Source organism: Anticarsia gemmatalis, chromosome 29 (genome assembly GCF_050436995.1).
Source record: "Anticarsia gemmatalis isolate Benzon Research Colony breed Stoneville strain chromosome 29, ilAntGemm2 primary, whole genome shotgun sequence".
NCBI classification, from domain to species: Eukaryota; Metazoa; Arthropoda; class Insecta; order Lepidoptera; family Erebidae; genus Anticarsia; species Anticarsia gemmatalis.
The window spans coordinates 4,107,818-4,125,357 of NC_134773.1; the positions used below are offsets into that span (position 1 = coordinate 4,107,818).

Below are 17,540 nucleotides of genomic sequence, written 5' to 3' on the forward strand. Positions count from 1 at the left end.
CATTCATAACCTCTACGAAATAGGTTTGCACTAGAAATGTCAAATGATTACATTTGTACCAACCTTCCAAAACGAAACTAATCGTGGCCGGTGTTGCTATTTAGTAGAAGCTCCATAAGCGAAATAAATACGGTAGAGTAAAAGAATCGAACAACTTTCGGGTGTACGTGACCCACATTCGTATACGCGGCTTCGACTAACCCTCGATGTCGTGAAGGGATTTTGTTGCAAGCGCATCTCAATCAAGTCGGCCATTTTCCTGATAATGTTTTCACATTTATACGGAAGGTTTATCGCGTGTTTGTTAACTCAATTAACGGACTGAAAACGCTGTAAGATTATGTTGTATCGTGTAATATGAAAATAAAACGTGGACATTAATGAACGATGGTGTAACAGTGTCAAAAGTGTGATGAAACATTGTTGATTGATTTTTCGTGTTTGTGATTGTGAAAAAGACAATGTCGGTGTCCGGGGAAGACTCTGGGGGTTGTGCGGGTGGAGTATCTATAAAGGTATTCCGTCCAACATGGGAGGAATTCAAGGATTTCAACAAATACATACAATATATGGAGTCACAAGGTGCCCACAAGGCAGGACTTGCGAAAGTGATTCCTCCGCCTGAATGGGTGCCCAGGAAGGGTGGTTACGACCTGGAACAGCTGAACGTGACCATACCCTCGCCTATATGCCAGGTAGTGACCGGCAAACAAGGTTTGTTTCAACAAATTAATATACAAAAGAAGGCTATGACTGTAAAACAGTTCGCTGTTATGGCCAACTCCGCGAAGTACTGCACTCCTCGGCACTCGAGCTTCGACGATTTAGAGCGGAAATACTGGAAGAACGTGACTTACGTAGCACCTATATATGGGGCTGATGTGAATGGTAGTATCACAGACCCAGACGTTAAAGAATGGAACATCAACCACTTGGGTACAATCCTAGATTTCGTAAACTCTGACTACGGTATCGAAATCGATGGAGTAAATACTGCTTATCTATACTTTGGCATGTGGAAGACCACCTTCGCATGGCATACCGAAGACATGGACCTATACTCAATAAATTATCTTCACTTCGGTGATCCAAAAACTTGGTACGCTATACCACCAGAACATGGGAAGCGGTTTGAGCGTATCGCAGCTGGCTTCTTCCCCACCTCAGCTAAAACTTGCCAAGCGTTCCTCAGACACAAAATGACTTTAATCTCTCCGCAAATATTGAAGCAATACTCTGTGCCTGTGAACAAAATCACACAAGAAGCTGGAGAAATTATGATTACATTTCCTTATGGATATCATGCTGGGTTCAATCATGGCTTCAACTGTGCTGAGTCAACTAACTTTGCAGCTCCACGATGGGTAGAATATGGGAAACGAGCTACTCAATGTACGTGCAGCAATGATATGGTCAAAATATCAATGGATACGTTTGTCAAACGGTTTCAACCTGACCGTTATGAGCTGTGGTTGAAAGGCCAAGACATTGGCTGTCATCCAGAGCAGCCGGAGAAGATGGTACCTGCTCCACACCCATCTGGACAAGATATTTTATGCAATAAAAACAATACCGAGTTACCTGAATCGTTCATAGAGGCGGAAGTAGAAGGGTTAAAGAAGAAGAAGCGTCATCCTCTTCATTTAAAACGTGCTATGGCTAGTAAGAGTATATCAGAGGGAGCTATAGCCGTCTCGATCCTTGGTCATGACGTTATGGATGATGATGAAATGACAATGGCTGAAGGAGACTTAGATATGATGACATCAATGAAACGCCCCAACTTGCCGTTACAACCAGATGAAACTCAACTAGATGCTTTGGAAGACATCTGGTTAAAAGGAGATGAGATGGACCCATCAGAAGCTCAATTACCTGATGTAGGATACATTGATTCTGATAAAGATTCGGACTACGAAGCGCCAAAGAATAAGAAAAACTCCAAAACCAGGAAAAAGAGAAAGGACAGCTTGAAGAAGGAGGGTAAGGGCAAGAAGGAAGCAAAAGAAGATGATGGTAATTCCAAAGAAGAAGAAGACGCAGAAGAATCAAAAGAAACTGACAAAGAGGTTGTTAAGGAGAAAGAGAAGAAAAAGTCACCACCAGCTCCTAAGAGGGGGAAGAAAGTCAAGACAAAGAAACTTTCTGAAGAACAGCTCGAAGATATGGCTGCCCTAGTCTCTAATTGGGACTCTCCACCTCACGTTGAGGAAGAAATACCAATATTCAAACCAGCGCCACCGTCAGACGACCCGCTCAACCCGGTAGAAACCAAAGTCGAACCCCCTCAGACTGAAACAAAACCTTCCCCAGTTAAAAAGGAAACGAAAAAGCGAAAATCGACGTCCAAAACTGAGGGTGAGAAAGTCGAAAAGCCTAAGAAAGAACGCGTCAAGAAGGAGCCTAGACCAAAGCCTGAAACTCCTGTAAAAGAGAAGAAACCTCGTAAACCTAGGACACCTAAGAAAGCACCAGCTGCTTATGAGTACAGCTCGCCGGTTGGCCCAGTAATGGGACGCCCAGTCCAGTCTTACAGGCCAGCTACACTGACCAGACTGCCGGACACTCCCAGGCCAACATCCTCAGCGTCACTTCTACGACCAATAGCTACTTCTGTCATCAGATCTTCAACATCTACATCCGTGATCAGATCTTCCACATCCTCGTCTATCAGGCCTTCGACATCCGCATCCGTTATCCGGCTTACCCCTCCCTCTATCCCCCATTCCTCCCCTCCGCCGAAAATGATTCCAAAATCAGCTATCCCGTCGCCTATATTCCCAAAGCAAGAGAAAACATATTCAAGTATTCTTCTCGACGCCAGTTTACGAGTTCCTAAGGTCGTACCGCCACTGAATAAGAATCCTAGCGCTTTTGAAGGCGAATTTCACAAATTCATGACCAAGAGTGATAAGACTCCGAAACCAGCTGGTCGTGTGCCTGTAATACCACCGAGACAGACTTCAGAAAAGGTAATAGTTGAAAGCATAGAGTCGCCTACGAAAGAAGAATATCCTATGCCTGTGGGACAATATAATGACTCAATATTCCTAAACGTACCTTTGGATTACCGAAGACTTAACCAGCCAGAGAGGGTACAGCATCCAGCAGACCGGAGTCAATGGCAGCCGGAGTACTACCAACCTAACATCCAACCAAATGTCCAGCCTATGCACAACGCACCACACAATATGTACGGACAAATGAATAGTAATGAATACTACAGGAGTCCGTACCAGTCACCATGGTATGGTTACCAGAAATAAGCAGTATTTAAATTAATTTAGTAATAGGGAAAGTCCGTTTTTTTGTCTCATAGAAACACTGGTTTTTATCACAATTTATTAAAAGTTTGCCGATGTGTATATAAATGGGAAATACGCCGTTTGAACAGTCTCATCGGCAAATCAATCACGAACGCTACCTTGTGTATTTGTCGGATTGATATACTATTAAGTGTCGTTTAGTGTCTTAATATTTATATTTTTGTTACATTACGGTAATTGTAAGTTATGTAAAGGCCGCTTAAACGATATGTTTGAACCAAAATCGATTGGTTTATTTTAAGTTCACTATTTTCTATGTGTAAAAATATTAGAGATTTAACTCATCGCAGACTTTATCTTAAATTACTTATTACGCGTTCTTTGGTCTCTGCCTACCCATATGGGAACAAGGCGTGATTTTATGTATGTATGTACTTATAAAGCTCCCTATAGCTAGATTTACCAGTCGGTAAACTAACAGCAAAAGAAACATAATTTACGTAGCTCGTCTATAGTTTATAAAACTAGCTATTCCTGCGGTTTCTTGCTAGAAGTTCTAGATAAAAAGTAGCCGGCTGTATTCCGGGATAATGTGGCTTCGTATTAGTGAAAGAATTATCCAAATCGGTCCAGTAGTTCCTGAGATAAATTAAGTTTTACAGATGCAAGTCTGCGATGAGTTTTTTTTATTATATTTCCACTGCTAAATATGAAAGTTCGACTTCAAATAAATAGTATTTAATGAAGAAATTAAATAACAATGATTATTTTTATCGCAGTCACTCGTAGCATAGATAAAGTTATCTATAATGTAATTTTTATCTAGAATGTACCTGTGCTCGACTTAATAAATAAATAATAATATAATATGGTTTTTCAATTTTTATCTTGGAAATCGTAATGTTTTTGTTATTTGGGTTCGACTCCCGTGATAAGCAAATAGGTAGTTAATATTTTCGATACTGTTTACAAGACTGTTTTCTTACAATTTCGTAAATATTGTAACCTTTTGTTACAACTAAATTAAAGTCAAATGAAAAGGCATAAACAATACTTATTGAAATTAGTAAAAGGTGAATCTCTCTCGTATACCTTTACGCGATCTGAGAGCCAATTAATCTAATTTTCATTATTTAAAAACAGTTATATAAATTCCGTCGTATTGAGAACCTCCTACTTTTTTGAAGTCTATTAACAAGTCAGTTTACCGAATTGAGACTAACCGCCTAAAACTACTCAGTACATTGCTGCTTACGTAACGTGTTAATCACTACAATCTAAGGGAGAAACCAATGTATAGTGTCTTTCAAATAGTAATCAACTGAGATACGTGATAGCCGGTCTAGTAAAGCACGGAAGAGGAAATACTACATCCGATTATAAGTCTTGGGAATTTACAAATAATGACTCACTAACTGTTTACGCACTCAAATCTGAAAAACAGTCATTTTGTTTCGATTCTTATTGTATAGTTACAAGTTATTATGTCGAATAAGGCTTGAAAATCACTACATAGTATAAAACAAAGTCGATTTTCGCTGTCTGTCCTTATGTATGCATAGATCTTTTAAATTACGCAACGGATTTTGATGCGGTTTTTTCAATAGATAGAGTGATTCAAGAGGAAGGTTTATGTTCTAACATTGTAAAGGTTTTAATTTTCTAACTGGAAGAAGCCGCGTTGCTAGTAAAATATAAATACCTGAGTATGCTGTGTACAAACTAAGCAGAGCCTGCACTGTAACGAGATGACAATAATTTGTAATTCTGTTTATTTCTAAAACAAAAGTATATGTATTAAACAGGTCACCGTCAGCTGCATAAGCCTAGGTGTCGCTGATTATCTAAGTTTCCATTTTTTCCTTCACCGGGAACCTTGTATACAAGACTTAACTAAATCGTTAGACTATAAACTTGTTGATAAATTACTGTCCCACTGCTGGGCGTAGACCTCCTTGTTCTTAGGGCTTAAAATTGCAGAATATTTTTTGTTATAGCGGCAAAAGAAATACTTCATCTTTGAAAATGTCAATCAAATCATTTATTCATTTAGACCAAATGCTGACACTTATGATAGTCAATGGTACAGAGAGTGAATTTACCGCCAGTTCGGAAGGTAGGGCCAATGAGAGGAGCTGGCAAGCAATTGTCTAACTATAACGGTTTATGAGCTATAGCCTAGTGACAGACAGACAGCGAAGTCTTATTTATAGAGTCCTGTTTATCCTTTGGGTACGGAACACTGCCTCCGTGGTGCAGTGGTTTAAGTTGTCACGCCGCTACCATTGCGTCGGGAGGTCGTGAGTACGATTCCCGCAAGGAACAATTATTTGTGCGATCCACAAATGATTGTTTCATGTCAGGTTGTACTTTGTGTCCGTTGTTTGTATGTTTGTAAAAGTCCCCGCGACACAAGAGCAATTCTTAGTGCGGGAGTTGTCTTTAGAAAAACACTTAGAAATATTGCATTAATACCAACCCGAAAATGTCAGTATTATTATGAAATACTTTTTATCGTACAGCAGAAGTGCAGAACAAGTGATATTATTTCTAACTAGCTGACCCGCGCAACTTCGCTTGCGTCACATGAGAAAGACTGGGTCATAATTTTCCCCGTTTTTGTTACATTTTTCGTTGGTTCTCTGCTCCTATTGATCGTAGCGTGATGTTATATAGCCTAAAGCCTTCCTCGATAAACGGTCATTTCAACATAAAAAGGTTTTTTTCAATTCGAACCAGTAGTTCCTGAGATCAGCGCGTTCAAACAAACACAAACTCTTCAGCTTTATAATATTAGTATAGATACACATAACTTGGAAAAGTCTTTGATATAAAATATTATTTATTTGAAGTAGTTCTTTAACTTAATTCGTATTATATGAAAGAGCAATATTATAATATGCACCTATATAAGTTTTATTTAGGTAAACTGCGTGTCCACAAAGAAAACATTATTTCTTATATCCATGTCACACTAAAAATAAAATAATTTATTGTATAAACTAGAAAATCTTTTGTAATAAGCTTTTGACTTTTTAAGCATCTTTCTTTCTTACTAACCCCCGGTTTCTGAGGTACATTTAGCGGTAGTTTATCTATTCAATAGCGTTTTTTTGTATGAGTTTTAACGCTATTGAATAGATAAACTACCGCTAAATGTACCCCAGAAACCGAGGGTTATAATCGTGGTGTAAGCTGTGATTAGTTATACAGTGTTTTATCACTTACAATCAATTTCAAAACTATATGAATCAAAGTAGGGAAGCTTCTGGCTAAGTAACAATAGCCGGGCGGATCGTCTCTGAGGTTAAGCGACGCTTGCAGAGAGTGGTAAGCGGATGGGTGACCATATTATACTTTCTGAGTTGATCCGTGTTTCGAAAGGCACGTTAAATTGTGGGTCCCGGGTGTCGTTTTCAAAAGATCTTTGACAGTCGTTAACAGTAGTCAGGAGCTTGAAAGTCTGACAACCTGCCTTGCCGAAGGGTATCGTGTTATAACTCAAGTAACTGGGTTGTGAAGGTCCGATAGACAGTCGCTCCATGTAAAATACTGGTATTCAGCTGTATCCGGTGAGACTGGAAGCCGTCTCCAACATAGTTGGAAGCAAGGCTAGACTGATGATGATGAGTTAATTTAGAAACTGTATATGAGTGAAGACAAAACACTGTATAACTAATCACAGCTTACATCACGTTTATTACAAAGATACTACATATTATAATGAACACAGTTCTGTAAACTAATTAAGCCATTACTTCGACTGATAGAGGAATTAAAAACACGATTTTGATTTTTAAATATAACATTTTAGTGTATCTTAGTTACCCCCGGTTTCTGAGCTACATTTAGCGGTAGTTTATCTATTCAATAGCGTATAAACTCATAAAAAAACGCTATTGAATAGATAAACTACCGCTAAATGTACCTCAGAAACTGGTTAGTCCTTAAATTATGCGGGTAGCGTGTCAAAAGTACTTGTATGACAACATGTATGTATGTGATAGCAAGGGAAGCTTGTAAGGATCGTACCAAATGACGTTCTTTGGTCTCTTGCCTACTCTTACGGGAAGAAGTCGTGATTATATATGTATTAAATAATTTTGACAGCCTTTGGCTTACTCTCAGGATCTAGGACGATTTGACATTAGCCTTAACTTGATTGCATTTGAATTCGATTTTTTTGAGAGTAAGCCAATCGGTCCTGAACAACAAAAGGGATTGTAGTAAGTAACGTTCTTTGGTCTCCTGCCTACCCCTGTGGGAAGAATGCGTGATTATGTATGTGTTAATATTGCAGCTGAGGTTATGTTCCTATTTGTAAAATATATTATATTTTCTCTATGGTCTTAAAGTAAGGTAATATGTGCATAGACAAAGTGTATTTGTAATACTTTTTTATTATAAATGTATGTTCCAGTTAACTTTCTTCAATACATTTTATTTAGTAAATTTTTGCTAACGTCATTTTTTCTTTAAAAATATTTTGACACGCTATCCGCCATTTCAGCTTTATTCTAGCTAATAAAATAGAAAATAAGAGACAATCTTACTAATAAACGTGTTGTAAGCTGTGATTAGTTATACAGTGTTTTGTCTTCACTCATATACAGTTACAACATTGATTGTAAGTGACAAAACACTGTATAAATAATGTAACTTACACGATATTTAATAGTAAGAAATTATGTATATTATTTTACATAACTAACCCCCGGTTTCTTAAGTACATTTAGCGGTAGTTTATCTGTTCAATAGCGTTTAAACTTATATAAAAAAACGCTATTGAATAAATAAACTACCGCTAAATGTACCGCAGAAACCAGGGGTAAGTAACGTAGATGCTAAGTTTAAAAACTTCGGGAGACTTCGGAAAACTTCGTGTAATATCCCGAAGTTATAAGTAAATAATAGTCATACGTATAAATCACAATATTATAATTAATTGTATAAAGATTAATTTATTTGGAAATCGGTAAATAGTTTTAGATGTAAAAGATTGATGTAAAATGCTTGTTTTTCGATTTTTTGTAAATGTTGAACGCAAATCTAATGCTTTTGAAAAATTATTGATAATTTATCTAAATTATCAGAGATTTTCGCCTGAAAATCCTATTTGTTTAATATACTTAAGTCATAACAATCGTGCTCACTACGTCATAATCAAAAGAATCATAGTAATGTGACAATGTGTAGTGAGTGAGAGACTCCGATATAATGACATGACGCGAGTATAGTTGAAATTGTTTTTAAGAATTAATAATCATGAAAGTATATTTTTTTGTAATTTGACGGAATGAAGAGTCCTTGGATTTGCGTTTAACATAATTTTGACTAAGTTTATAACAAAATTGTATAAAATCACAAGTTTCATGAAATTTTAAAGTTGATAGCTAAAACTTAAATAAAAAATTGTTCCACTGCTGGGCAAGGATTCCTTACTGAGTAAAGACTTGAGTCTGCTAAAGCAATATGTGCAATAGGAATTATGTCCTGGACATGATACTTCAAAATATACATTATGTAACTCATAGGTGACTGACTGACATAGTGATCTATCAACGCACAGCACAAACCACTGGACGGATCGGGCTGAAATTTGACATGCAGGTAGATGTTATGACGTAGGCATCCGCTAAGAAAGGATTTTGGTCAATTCTACCCCCAAGGGGATAAAATAAGGGATGAAAGTTTGTATTTAAATTCTGTCCTAAGTCACAAAAGTCCCGGGCAAATTTCAGACGCAATTTTAAAGTAATTTGGCCGAAATGTCAACTAAACAAATATATGATTAAATGAAAGTTAGCTATCGACTGATTTCACGAAACGAATGTACAGAAACTAATGTGTGTATATTGATAGTCATTCGAGAAAATAAAATATAAAAAAGGCTCGCGATTTTTTTAATAAACATGATTTTGTCTTAATTTGTGCTGTTTTTCTGTGTGTGTGCAATTTGTGGGTCAGTCTTGTAACTTTTTGTGTGTAATAACAAAAAGTTGCCAGTCTTTTTGAGTGAGACTCGAAATTTGAAAAAAATCGCGAGCCTTCATAGTTTTATTTCATAGACGATAATTTATAAAAATGCTGTTTTAAAAATGATATTGTCTCAATAAAAATAATGATGAGGTATTTATGATTTTTATTTCCAAAAACCTATATTTTTCAGGATTTTTTTTGATAAGAGATCGTTATATCTTGAAAGAAGATGTAGGGAGTGAGAAAGGGATACATAGATAGTTAGATCACGAGAAGAGAAAATGAATAAATGTAGAATGACGAAAAGAAACACATACACAGATCATATCGGTGATGTGTTGTAAAAAGGTTAGGTGCTACTCGTAACCGACGGTCCTGTATGACAACATGTATGTATGTGATAGCAAGGGAAGTTTGTAAGAATCGTACCAAGTGACGTTCTTTGATCTCTGTATATTCCTATGGCAAAAAGGTTTGATAATATGTATGGGTGTAATTTTTTTATATGATTTTGAGGGGATTAGTGCCTCTGTGGTGTGGTCATTAGGGTATCAATCTGTCTTTTTTAGTTTATATAAGAATATTCCTCAAAAGAAGGTCGGAGTTTGGTAACGTGCCCGGTATATGACAATAGGCTTGCCTCCTATTACATGGGACTAACATTTTTGGGTTATGGCGAAACGTGGATGTATCTCATACACATTTGCCTAAACCTTCTGTCATTACAAACATAGTGTTATGTATGTAAGCTAATATAGGAGGTTTCCCTTTCTTTTGCGAGTCATAAAATCTCAGTCAGGATAAATAAAATATATTTTCGAAACGTGTACACCGTATAGAAAATGACCGTCAGTGTATTTTAGTAAAAGGTCTTTTTTGGCAATAGACTCGCTCCCTATTATATGGGACTAACATTGTTAATGGTGAAACGTGGGTGTATTTCGTACACCTTTGCCTACAAGTACGGGTATAAAGCCATAATGTATAACACAGCGAGTACTTGCAGGCATGTCTGAACGTGCTGACGAAGCAGGAAGCCTCTCCCTGCGTGGAGAAAGAGGAGGTGAAGGTCGAGGTGGAACGGTTCATCGACCTCGCCAGGCAGATGGAAGCTTTCTTCTTACAAAAGAGGTATGTACAGTTGCCGCCAAATAACTTGAACATTTTCGCTATACAACACTAGGCAACACACCAATGACTTTTCGAAGTTATGTGTGTATTAGAAATAATTATCACATGCTCCAACGGTGAAGGAAAACATCGTGAGGAAACCTTGCATGCCTAAAAATTTGTTTAATACATTTATTGAGGGCATGCAAAGTCCCCAACCCGCACTTGGCCAGCGTGGTGGACTCAAGGCCTAACCCCTCCCTCATTACGGGAGGAGACCCTTGCCCAGCAGTGGGACATTAATGGGTTTAATTTAATTAAATAGGGAACGATTTCTAGGTCCGCTTTGAAAGAATAGCAGAGCGCGACGGCTAGGGCTATAGCGCTTCGATCGCTTGTTTGGTAGAACAGTCAGCCGAGAGTCCTCAGCACTGAGTCTACGTTTAGTTTGCTTTCTAAAATAACTTCTTGTGTTCAAGTTGTTTGACGTCACCTATACCTGTGAGTGCCTTGCTGCCTCCGTGGCGCAGTGGTTTAGGACGCCGATAACATTGCGTCGGGAGGGTTCGATTCCCACAGCAATTATATTGTTTGTGCGATCCACATATAATTGTTTCGGGTCTGGTCTCGAATCCCGATCGCTCGGGAACTCCGGGATAAAAAGTAGATGTGTTATTCTGGGTCTTAAGCTACCTACCAAATTTCGAAATCGGTTCAGTAGTGTTTGCGTGAAAGAGTAACAAACATCCATACATACATACAAACTTTCGCATTTATAATATTAGTAGGATGTTTTTTCATAATGAAAACTGTATTTTCCAGGTTCCTTCTATCAGCGATGCGTCCAGAACTCCTGGTCAAAGAAGACAACAATGAATTAAAGTGTGAATTGCAGCGTAAAGAAGAATTATTAAGACGTCACTACGACAAGATCAGTCAGTGGCAGAACTTGCTGGCCGACCTGCAGGTGGGCAAAGTAATGGACCATTTGTGTTTTAAGCATCGCGGTGGTGGTAGAATAACTCCCTTGTGGAATTTAGCGGGGGTGGTTGGCTTAATATTTTAATTTTTTGATCTGACATGAAAGGTTTTCTTTTTTTAATGGGATGACGACGACTTTAAATGGTAGCTGTGTGGCCAATTATGTTTTATAGTTAGGTGCTCACTTGTCGGGGGTGAGAGCATTAAAATTCTAGGCAGGACTTAAAACGACGTGGTTTCAAATGCATGCACTATTTTTTATTTATGATTTATATTATTAATATTTATAAATCATGAGTTTATAAACCGTTTATACGGTTTATATGTGGGAACAAATATAATAAAAATCTGTTTATTTTGCGAACAATCGGCAGTCGGTTCTATATGGCGTTGGGCAGTAGCTATACGAACATTTCAGGCACAAGGATTGATGCGATCTGGGGCTGGATTAATTATAATGCGGGGCTTGAGGTGTTCTACGAAACTTACCCTTATTCCTTACATATTTTTGTTTAATTAAATAAATAGAACATATTTCTATTACATCACGTTGTCGCAGGGACACACGGTGTACAACAAGTGCCAGCAACAACAGAACACGCAACAACAGGCCGTGCAACAAGCCGCCGCGACACAGCAACATGTTGTGCAACAAAGTGTACAGGTAAATACTTTATTTATCTATACTAATATTATAAAATTGAAGAGTTTGCTTGAACGCGCTAATCTCAGGAACTACTGGTGCGAATTTAAAAAATCTTCTACTGTTAGATAGCCTATTTATTAAGGAGGGCTAAAGGCATATTACATCACGCTACGACACGTATCACACACGGTCATTTAATTCAAAACAAAGCAGAGCTTTGTACTGTAACCAAATAACTGATAAACATACTTATATACTTCTAAATACATACTTATATAGATAAATTGACAAGCAGGCTCAGAACAGATACTCGTGCTCATTACACAAATATTAGTCCCGGGTGTGATTGGAACCACACGCGGCGCTACGGTTATTGGGGCGAGGTGACCACTACAACCACTGCGACAAACGCGCAAATATAAATAAATATTTTTTGTAACTCATTACAGGCTCAACAGATGGCAGCAGCAGCGGCGGCGCAACAAGTCGCGTTGCAGCAACAGGCGGCGCTCCAGCAACAGCAGGTACCGCGCCCCCCGCACCCGCCTGCCTACCCCGCCTCTGTACCTAGACGATAGCGATATAATACCTAAGATCTGAAGAATATAGTACTACTAGCGGACCCGACAGACATTGTCCTGTCTAATAAATTAAAAATTAATTAAAAAAACATTGTCTAGCAGACAAAATTGTGAATCTAAACCATTCGCAGATCCCCTTGAACACACGCAAAAAAATTCATCAAAATTGGTCCCGTCGTTTAAGAGAAGTTCAGTGACATACACACTTACAGAAGAATTATATATATAAAGATAGATTAACCCTTTGACCGCCACGGTCGGCTATACTCGACAAATCAGAAAGTGCTCACGACGCTTTCGTCAGCTAATGTCGACAAAAATGTAGCGTCGTGAGTTAGATTTAAATTGGCACTTCCCACGCAAGTGGTCGCAGGTTCGAATCCGAGGCAACACACCAATGACTTTTTGAAGTGTGTATTAGAAATAATTGTCACTTGCTCTAACGGTGAACACTTGGCCAGCGTGGTGTACTCAAGGCCTAACCCCTGCCCCTCGTTTGGGAGGAGACCCTTGCCCTGCAGTGGGACAGTAATGGGCTAAAAAAAAAAAGTCAATCATGGCGGTCAAATGGTTAACAACTTAGTAAAAAGTCTTGTATGCAAGGTTCGCGAAAGAATACAACATACAGAATTTATAACATCAGTGTCTCGGCTTATACAGCTGACGGTGACCTGTTTGATACAGATACTTTATTTGGAAAGAACACGGAATTGTTAATTATAATCTAGACTAGTGGATTTGCGCGGCTCTGCTCGCCTAAAAGTTAGGAATAATATTAGGTCGGGGAAAAAGTCTCTTCGCATTATAGTATGTATGAACTTGTAATAAAATCTCTTTGGCTTCAAGAATCACAAATGAGTACACGGTTCATTAGGTTTCTATCAGTGAGCTCGTGAGGTACCCAAATATCGAGCTTTTTTGTGTAGAGAAAATATTTTATTACTAGTTCATACATACTATAATGCGAAAAGACTTTTTCCCCGACCTAATAAATATAGAATTTAAAATTTCCAAATACACTGAAATAAAACGAAATAAGTACCCATTTTGATAATTTCAAGACTTGTTTTTTATTCTAAGCAAGCATTTTTTTGGTTAAAGCACTTTTTTTGTAGTTAAGCACTTAATTTTATGTTTTAATTAAACATTTTCTTTTTTTATTATTTTTGTTTTATTTTTTTACACAGCTTCAGATTTATTTTTGTATGGCAACAATGAGGTATGTAGTATTTTTATTATTTTGATATTATTTTTTGCTTGTTTATATTTTTATTTCATTGTTATAATAGGTTTATTTGATTTTCAGATATGTGAATAAGGTAAAATAATTTATTGGTTCTTTTAAAATATTAATAAAATAAAAATAGGTCATTCTGTTGGACTCAAGGCCTAACCCCTCCCTATTGGGAAGAGACCCTTACCCAGCAGTGGGACAGAAATGGGTTAAAAAAAATAACTAATGTCTGACGAGTATAAATATCTATATAAATATAATAATTTATTACTGGTATATAAGTATGTGTTATCAGTTATCTGGTTACAGTACAAGCTCTGCTTAGTTTGTAATCAGATGACCGTGTGTGAGTTGTACTAATATATAAATTTGTGTATGTGTGTTGTACAGATGCAGAACAGTTTAGCTCAAGGCATGTTTATGGCGGGAGGGAGGGGGGCGTACGCGAGCACCCCCCTGCAAGGACCTCTTGCGTATCTTGAGAAGACTGCTACTAATATAGGTGAGATGAAACTAATAATAAACCGGCCAAGTTTGTTTATAGTGTGTTGTGTACAATACACAGGTACACTGTCTATTATATTACTCTCAGTGTGCTGTGACGAACACGACCAGTTAGAGGTCAGATACGGCGATGGTTTGACGTATCCTCCAACCATTATTATATGTGATAAAAATTACATACACTCCCTTACAAACTCTAACAACAGTATTACTAAGAATATTCTGTTAAAATAAGAAGAGGTACAGTCTTTTATCAACCACGTTGTAAATCTTTTGACGATTGAAAAGAGTGTGTGTGTTTGTTGCTAGCTCTTCTCATAAGGCTGTACACTTTCCGAGCTTGTGGTAGATTCAGTAATTGTAACGACTATCATAAGTGTCAATATTTGACCTAAATGAATAAATGATTGATTTTGATTTTAGCCTGGCCCGGGTTTTGGACCTTAAACTTTGCTATTACTCTATCGTCAAAATGATATAAAAGTATGTGATGTCATGATAATGTTTTCGTATTTTTTCAGATATGGTGGGTCTGGGCGATGGACGCAGGTGACGCGGCCGCGGGAGGGGCAGGGGCAGGGGCCGCGGCAGAGGCCGAGGTGACTTGTTATATCATTTTATTTACCACTATACAATATTTTTGATATTAATTAGGTTACCTAAGCCGCGTAGCTCTACTTGCGTACAAAAGTTAAGTCTAGTATATTTACCACTTAAGGCTGATTGAAAAAAATATGCAGTTTAAATCTTTGTTTGAACTAGGATTTTCGACTATCTACATTCTTTTCTTTAAGACAACTCCCGCACTAAGAATTACTCTTGTGTCGCGGGGACTTTTACAAGCACACAAACAACGGACACAAAGTACAACCAGAATCGAGATTACTATCTGTGGATCACACAAATATTTGCTTAGTGTGAGGATCGAACCCACTGCGCCACGGAGTTTCCATTAAAATCAATCAGTCGCTCTGTAACAGAGAAACGGTCTACGCATTTTACTTTATGAGATAAGCAAGTAAGCATGCGTTTCGTACACATCATTATTTAATGCATTTTTGAGTATGAAAATTTTAGTTTTTTTTTCAAATTCCTTAAAAACAACTGGGTAAGTTACTGAAAATGTACCGAAATTCTAAAAATATTAATAAAATGTATGTTGTATGTTCCCAGGTCGTGGTGCATCCCCTGAGTATGGTGGCAGCATGACGCCCCCATAACGCGACCCCCTCCCGGCGGAGCCGGCGTTCATACACTACACACATCACCATACATAGCCATACATACTCATATATAGTCATTACATGTACCATTCACAGATATATATTGTTACTAGCTGACCCGCGCAACTTCGCTTGCGTCACATAAGAGAGAATGTGTCAAAATTTTCCCCGTTTTTGTAACATTTTTTACTGGTACTCTGTTCCTATTGGTCATAGCGTGATGATATTAGCCTATAACCTTCCTCGATAAATGGGCTTTCTAACACTGAAATAATTTTTCAAATCGGACCAGTAGTTCCTGAGATTAGCGCGTTCAAACAAACAAACAAACAAACTCTTCAGCTTTATAATATTAGTATAGATAATAGTTGATAATACACAGGTTTCAATACAATATAGTTCATACATACATAATATCACGAAATTGTAGACTGGTTTTTGAAATACTGGGATTCATTACACCTGCATCGCAATCGGCAAATGTGTATGAAATACACCCACGTTTCACTATTAACAATGTTAGTCCCATGTAATAAAGGGCAAGTCTATCGTTATATACTGGGCACGTTACCAAACTCCGGACTACTATTAAGAATAACCACTGCGCCACGGAGGCCATCATTAAGTAATGTAAAGTGTGAAAAGCTATGTTTTTCTTTCATTTTCATAGATAATTTGTGCTCAGTTAAAACAATTTAGAGAATATAATATACATAGAAACTAACGTGTTTTTATATTGTTCCTACAGTCATACTCAAATACATATTTAATGAATAACTAATCGATAGATTAATTTGTCAACATGTTTAATATTTAATACACACATACGTACATAATCACGTCTTTTTCCCATAGAGGTAGGCAGAGACCAAAGGATGTTACCATAGCGTTCTCTAGTCTCTGCCTACCCTACTATATTTTAAATACATATTCAATAAAATATCGTCGCATTTAACACATAAGAATAATATTTCATGATGAGTTTCACATAGCGCACTAATAATACAATAATCTGTAAAATGACTCAAAATTAATTTAAAATGCTATTTTCAGAATCGACGAATAACTTGATTTTTATACTCCCTATTATGAGTACAAAATAATTATATACTCTTTTTGTTTAAAAAATGAAATAGAAGAGACTAGCTGACCCGCGCAACTTCGCTTGCGTCACATAAGAGAGAATGGGTCAGAATTTTCCACGTTTTTATAACACTTTTTACTGTTACTCTGCTCCTATTGGTCGTAGCGTGATGAATGCCTTTTTTTCACGAAAAATATATCAAAATTATTTAAATTCTCCTAATATAACGAAGTCGCGCTATGGCATATCCGCAATTAAAACAGTTGCCATGACAACGAAATTTTGTTATTTTAATGTCATTATAATATTGATTATTCGCAACTGAATTCGCCACCTGAATTTTCTCGGGGAATGCGTCATTTTCCCGGGGTAAAAATGTCCTTTCTCGGGTATCAAAATATCTCCATACCAAAGGAGATCGGCAGATTTCGTACAGCTTAAAGTTTGTGTTGTTTCGTAACAGAATTTGTACCACTTATTAACACGTTCGCTGCCCCTGACGCGTATGTGCGTTTTGTAGAACGCACATACGCGTCGCGGGCAGGGAACGTGTTAAGGGGACTAAGTCACCTATTTTTATTTGGGAGTATTATTTTTAGAAGTCCGGATTAATTAGAAAGTATTTGTTTAATTAAATAATAATTTTTGGTCTATGGCTTATATTTGTTGACAAATAAAGAAAAAGAAAATCTCATGAGACGTCACTGTTACTCTGACGTCTACGCATCCGCCAATTTGCTGTTGTTTTGGATTGTGGTTTTGACAGCATCTGAGCAATTTAGCGAACTATCGGGGCTTCTTAAAATGGCCATAACTTTTACCTCCCAACTTTTAAAAATATAATAATTTTAAAATAAGCTTGTCTATCATATTAGCTTCCAATTTAAACAAAAAGTAAACCTAAACATTACATTTTATAAGCTGTACCAATT

At 37.3% G+C, this 17,540-nt stretch overlaps 1 protein-coding gene across 1 annotated transcript; it reads left to right on the forward strand.

Moving 5' to 3' along the window:
• Positions 1-154: 154 nt before the first annotated feature.
• Positions 155-13,724, forward strand: LOC142985002 (uncharacterized). Its single transcript, XM_076132913.1, has 5 exons — positions 155-3,265; positions 10,239-10,376; positions 11,178-11,322; positions 11,896-12,000; positions 12,432-13,724. The coding sequence occupies exons 1-5, from the start codon at positions 462-464 to the stop codon at positions 12,558-12,560; spliced, it is 3,321 nt and encodes a 1,106-aa protein (XP_075989028.1). The 5' UTR covers positions 155-461; the 3' UTR covers positions 12,561-13,724.
• The last annotated feature ends 3,816 nt before the right edge of the window (positions 13,725-17,540 follow it).

What these genes read in the sequence shown, in the direction of transcription:
- LOC142985002 (XM_076132913.1), top strand. Translation starts at nt 462, where the DNA reads ATGTCGGTGTCCGGGGAAGACTCTGGGGGTTGTGCGGGTGGAGTATCT. An exon ending in GCTTTCTTCTTACAAAAGAG is followed by an intron (nt 10,377 to 11,177) that starts GTATGTACAGTT and finishes TGTATTTTCCAG; the next exon opens with GTTCCTTCTATCAGCGATGC. An exon ending in ACTTGCTGGCCGACCTGCAG is followed by an intron (nt 11,323 to 11,895) that starts GTGGGCAAAGTA and finishes ACGTTGTCGCAG; the next exon opens with GGACACACGGTGTACAACAA.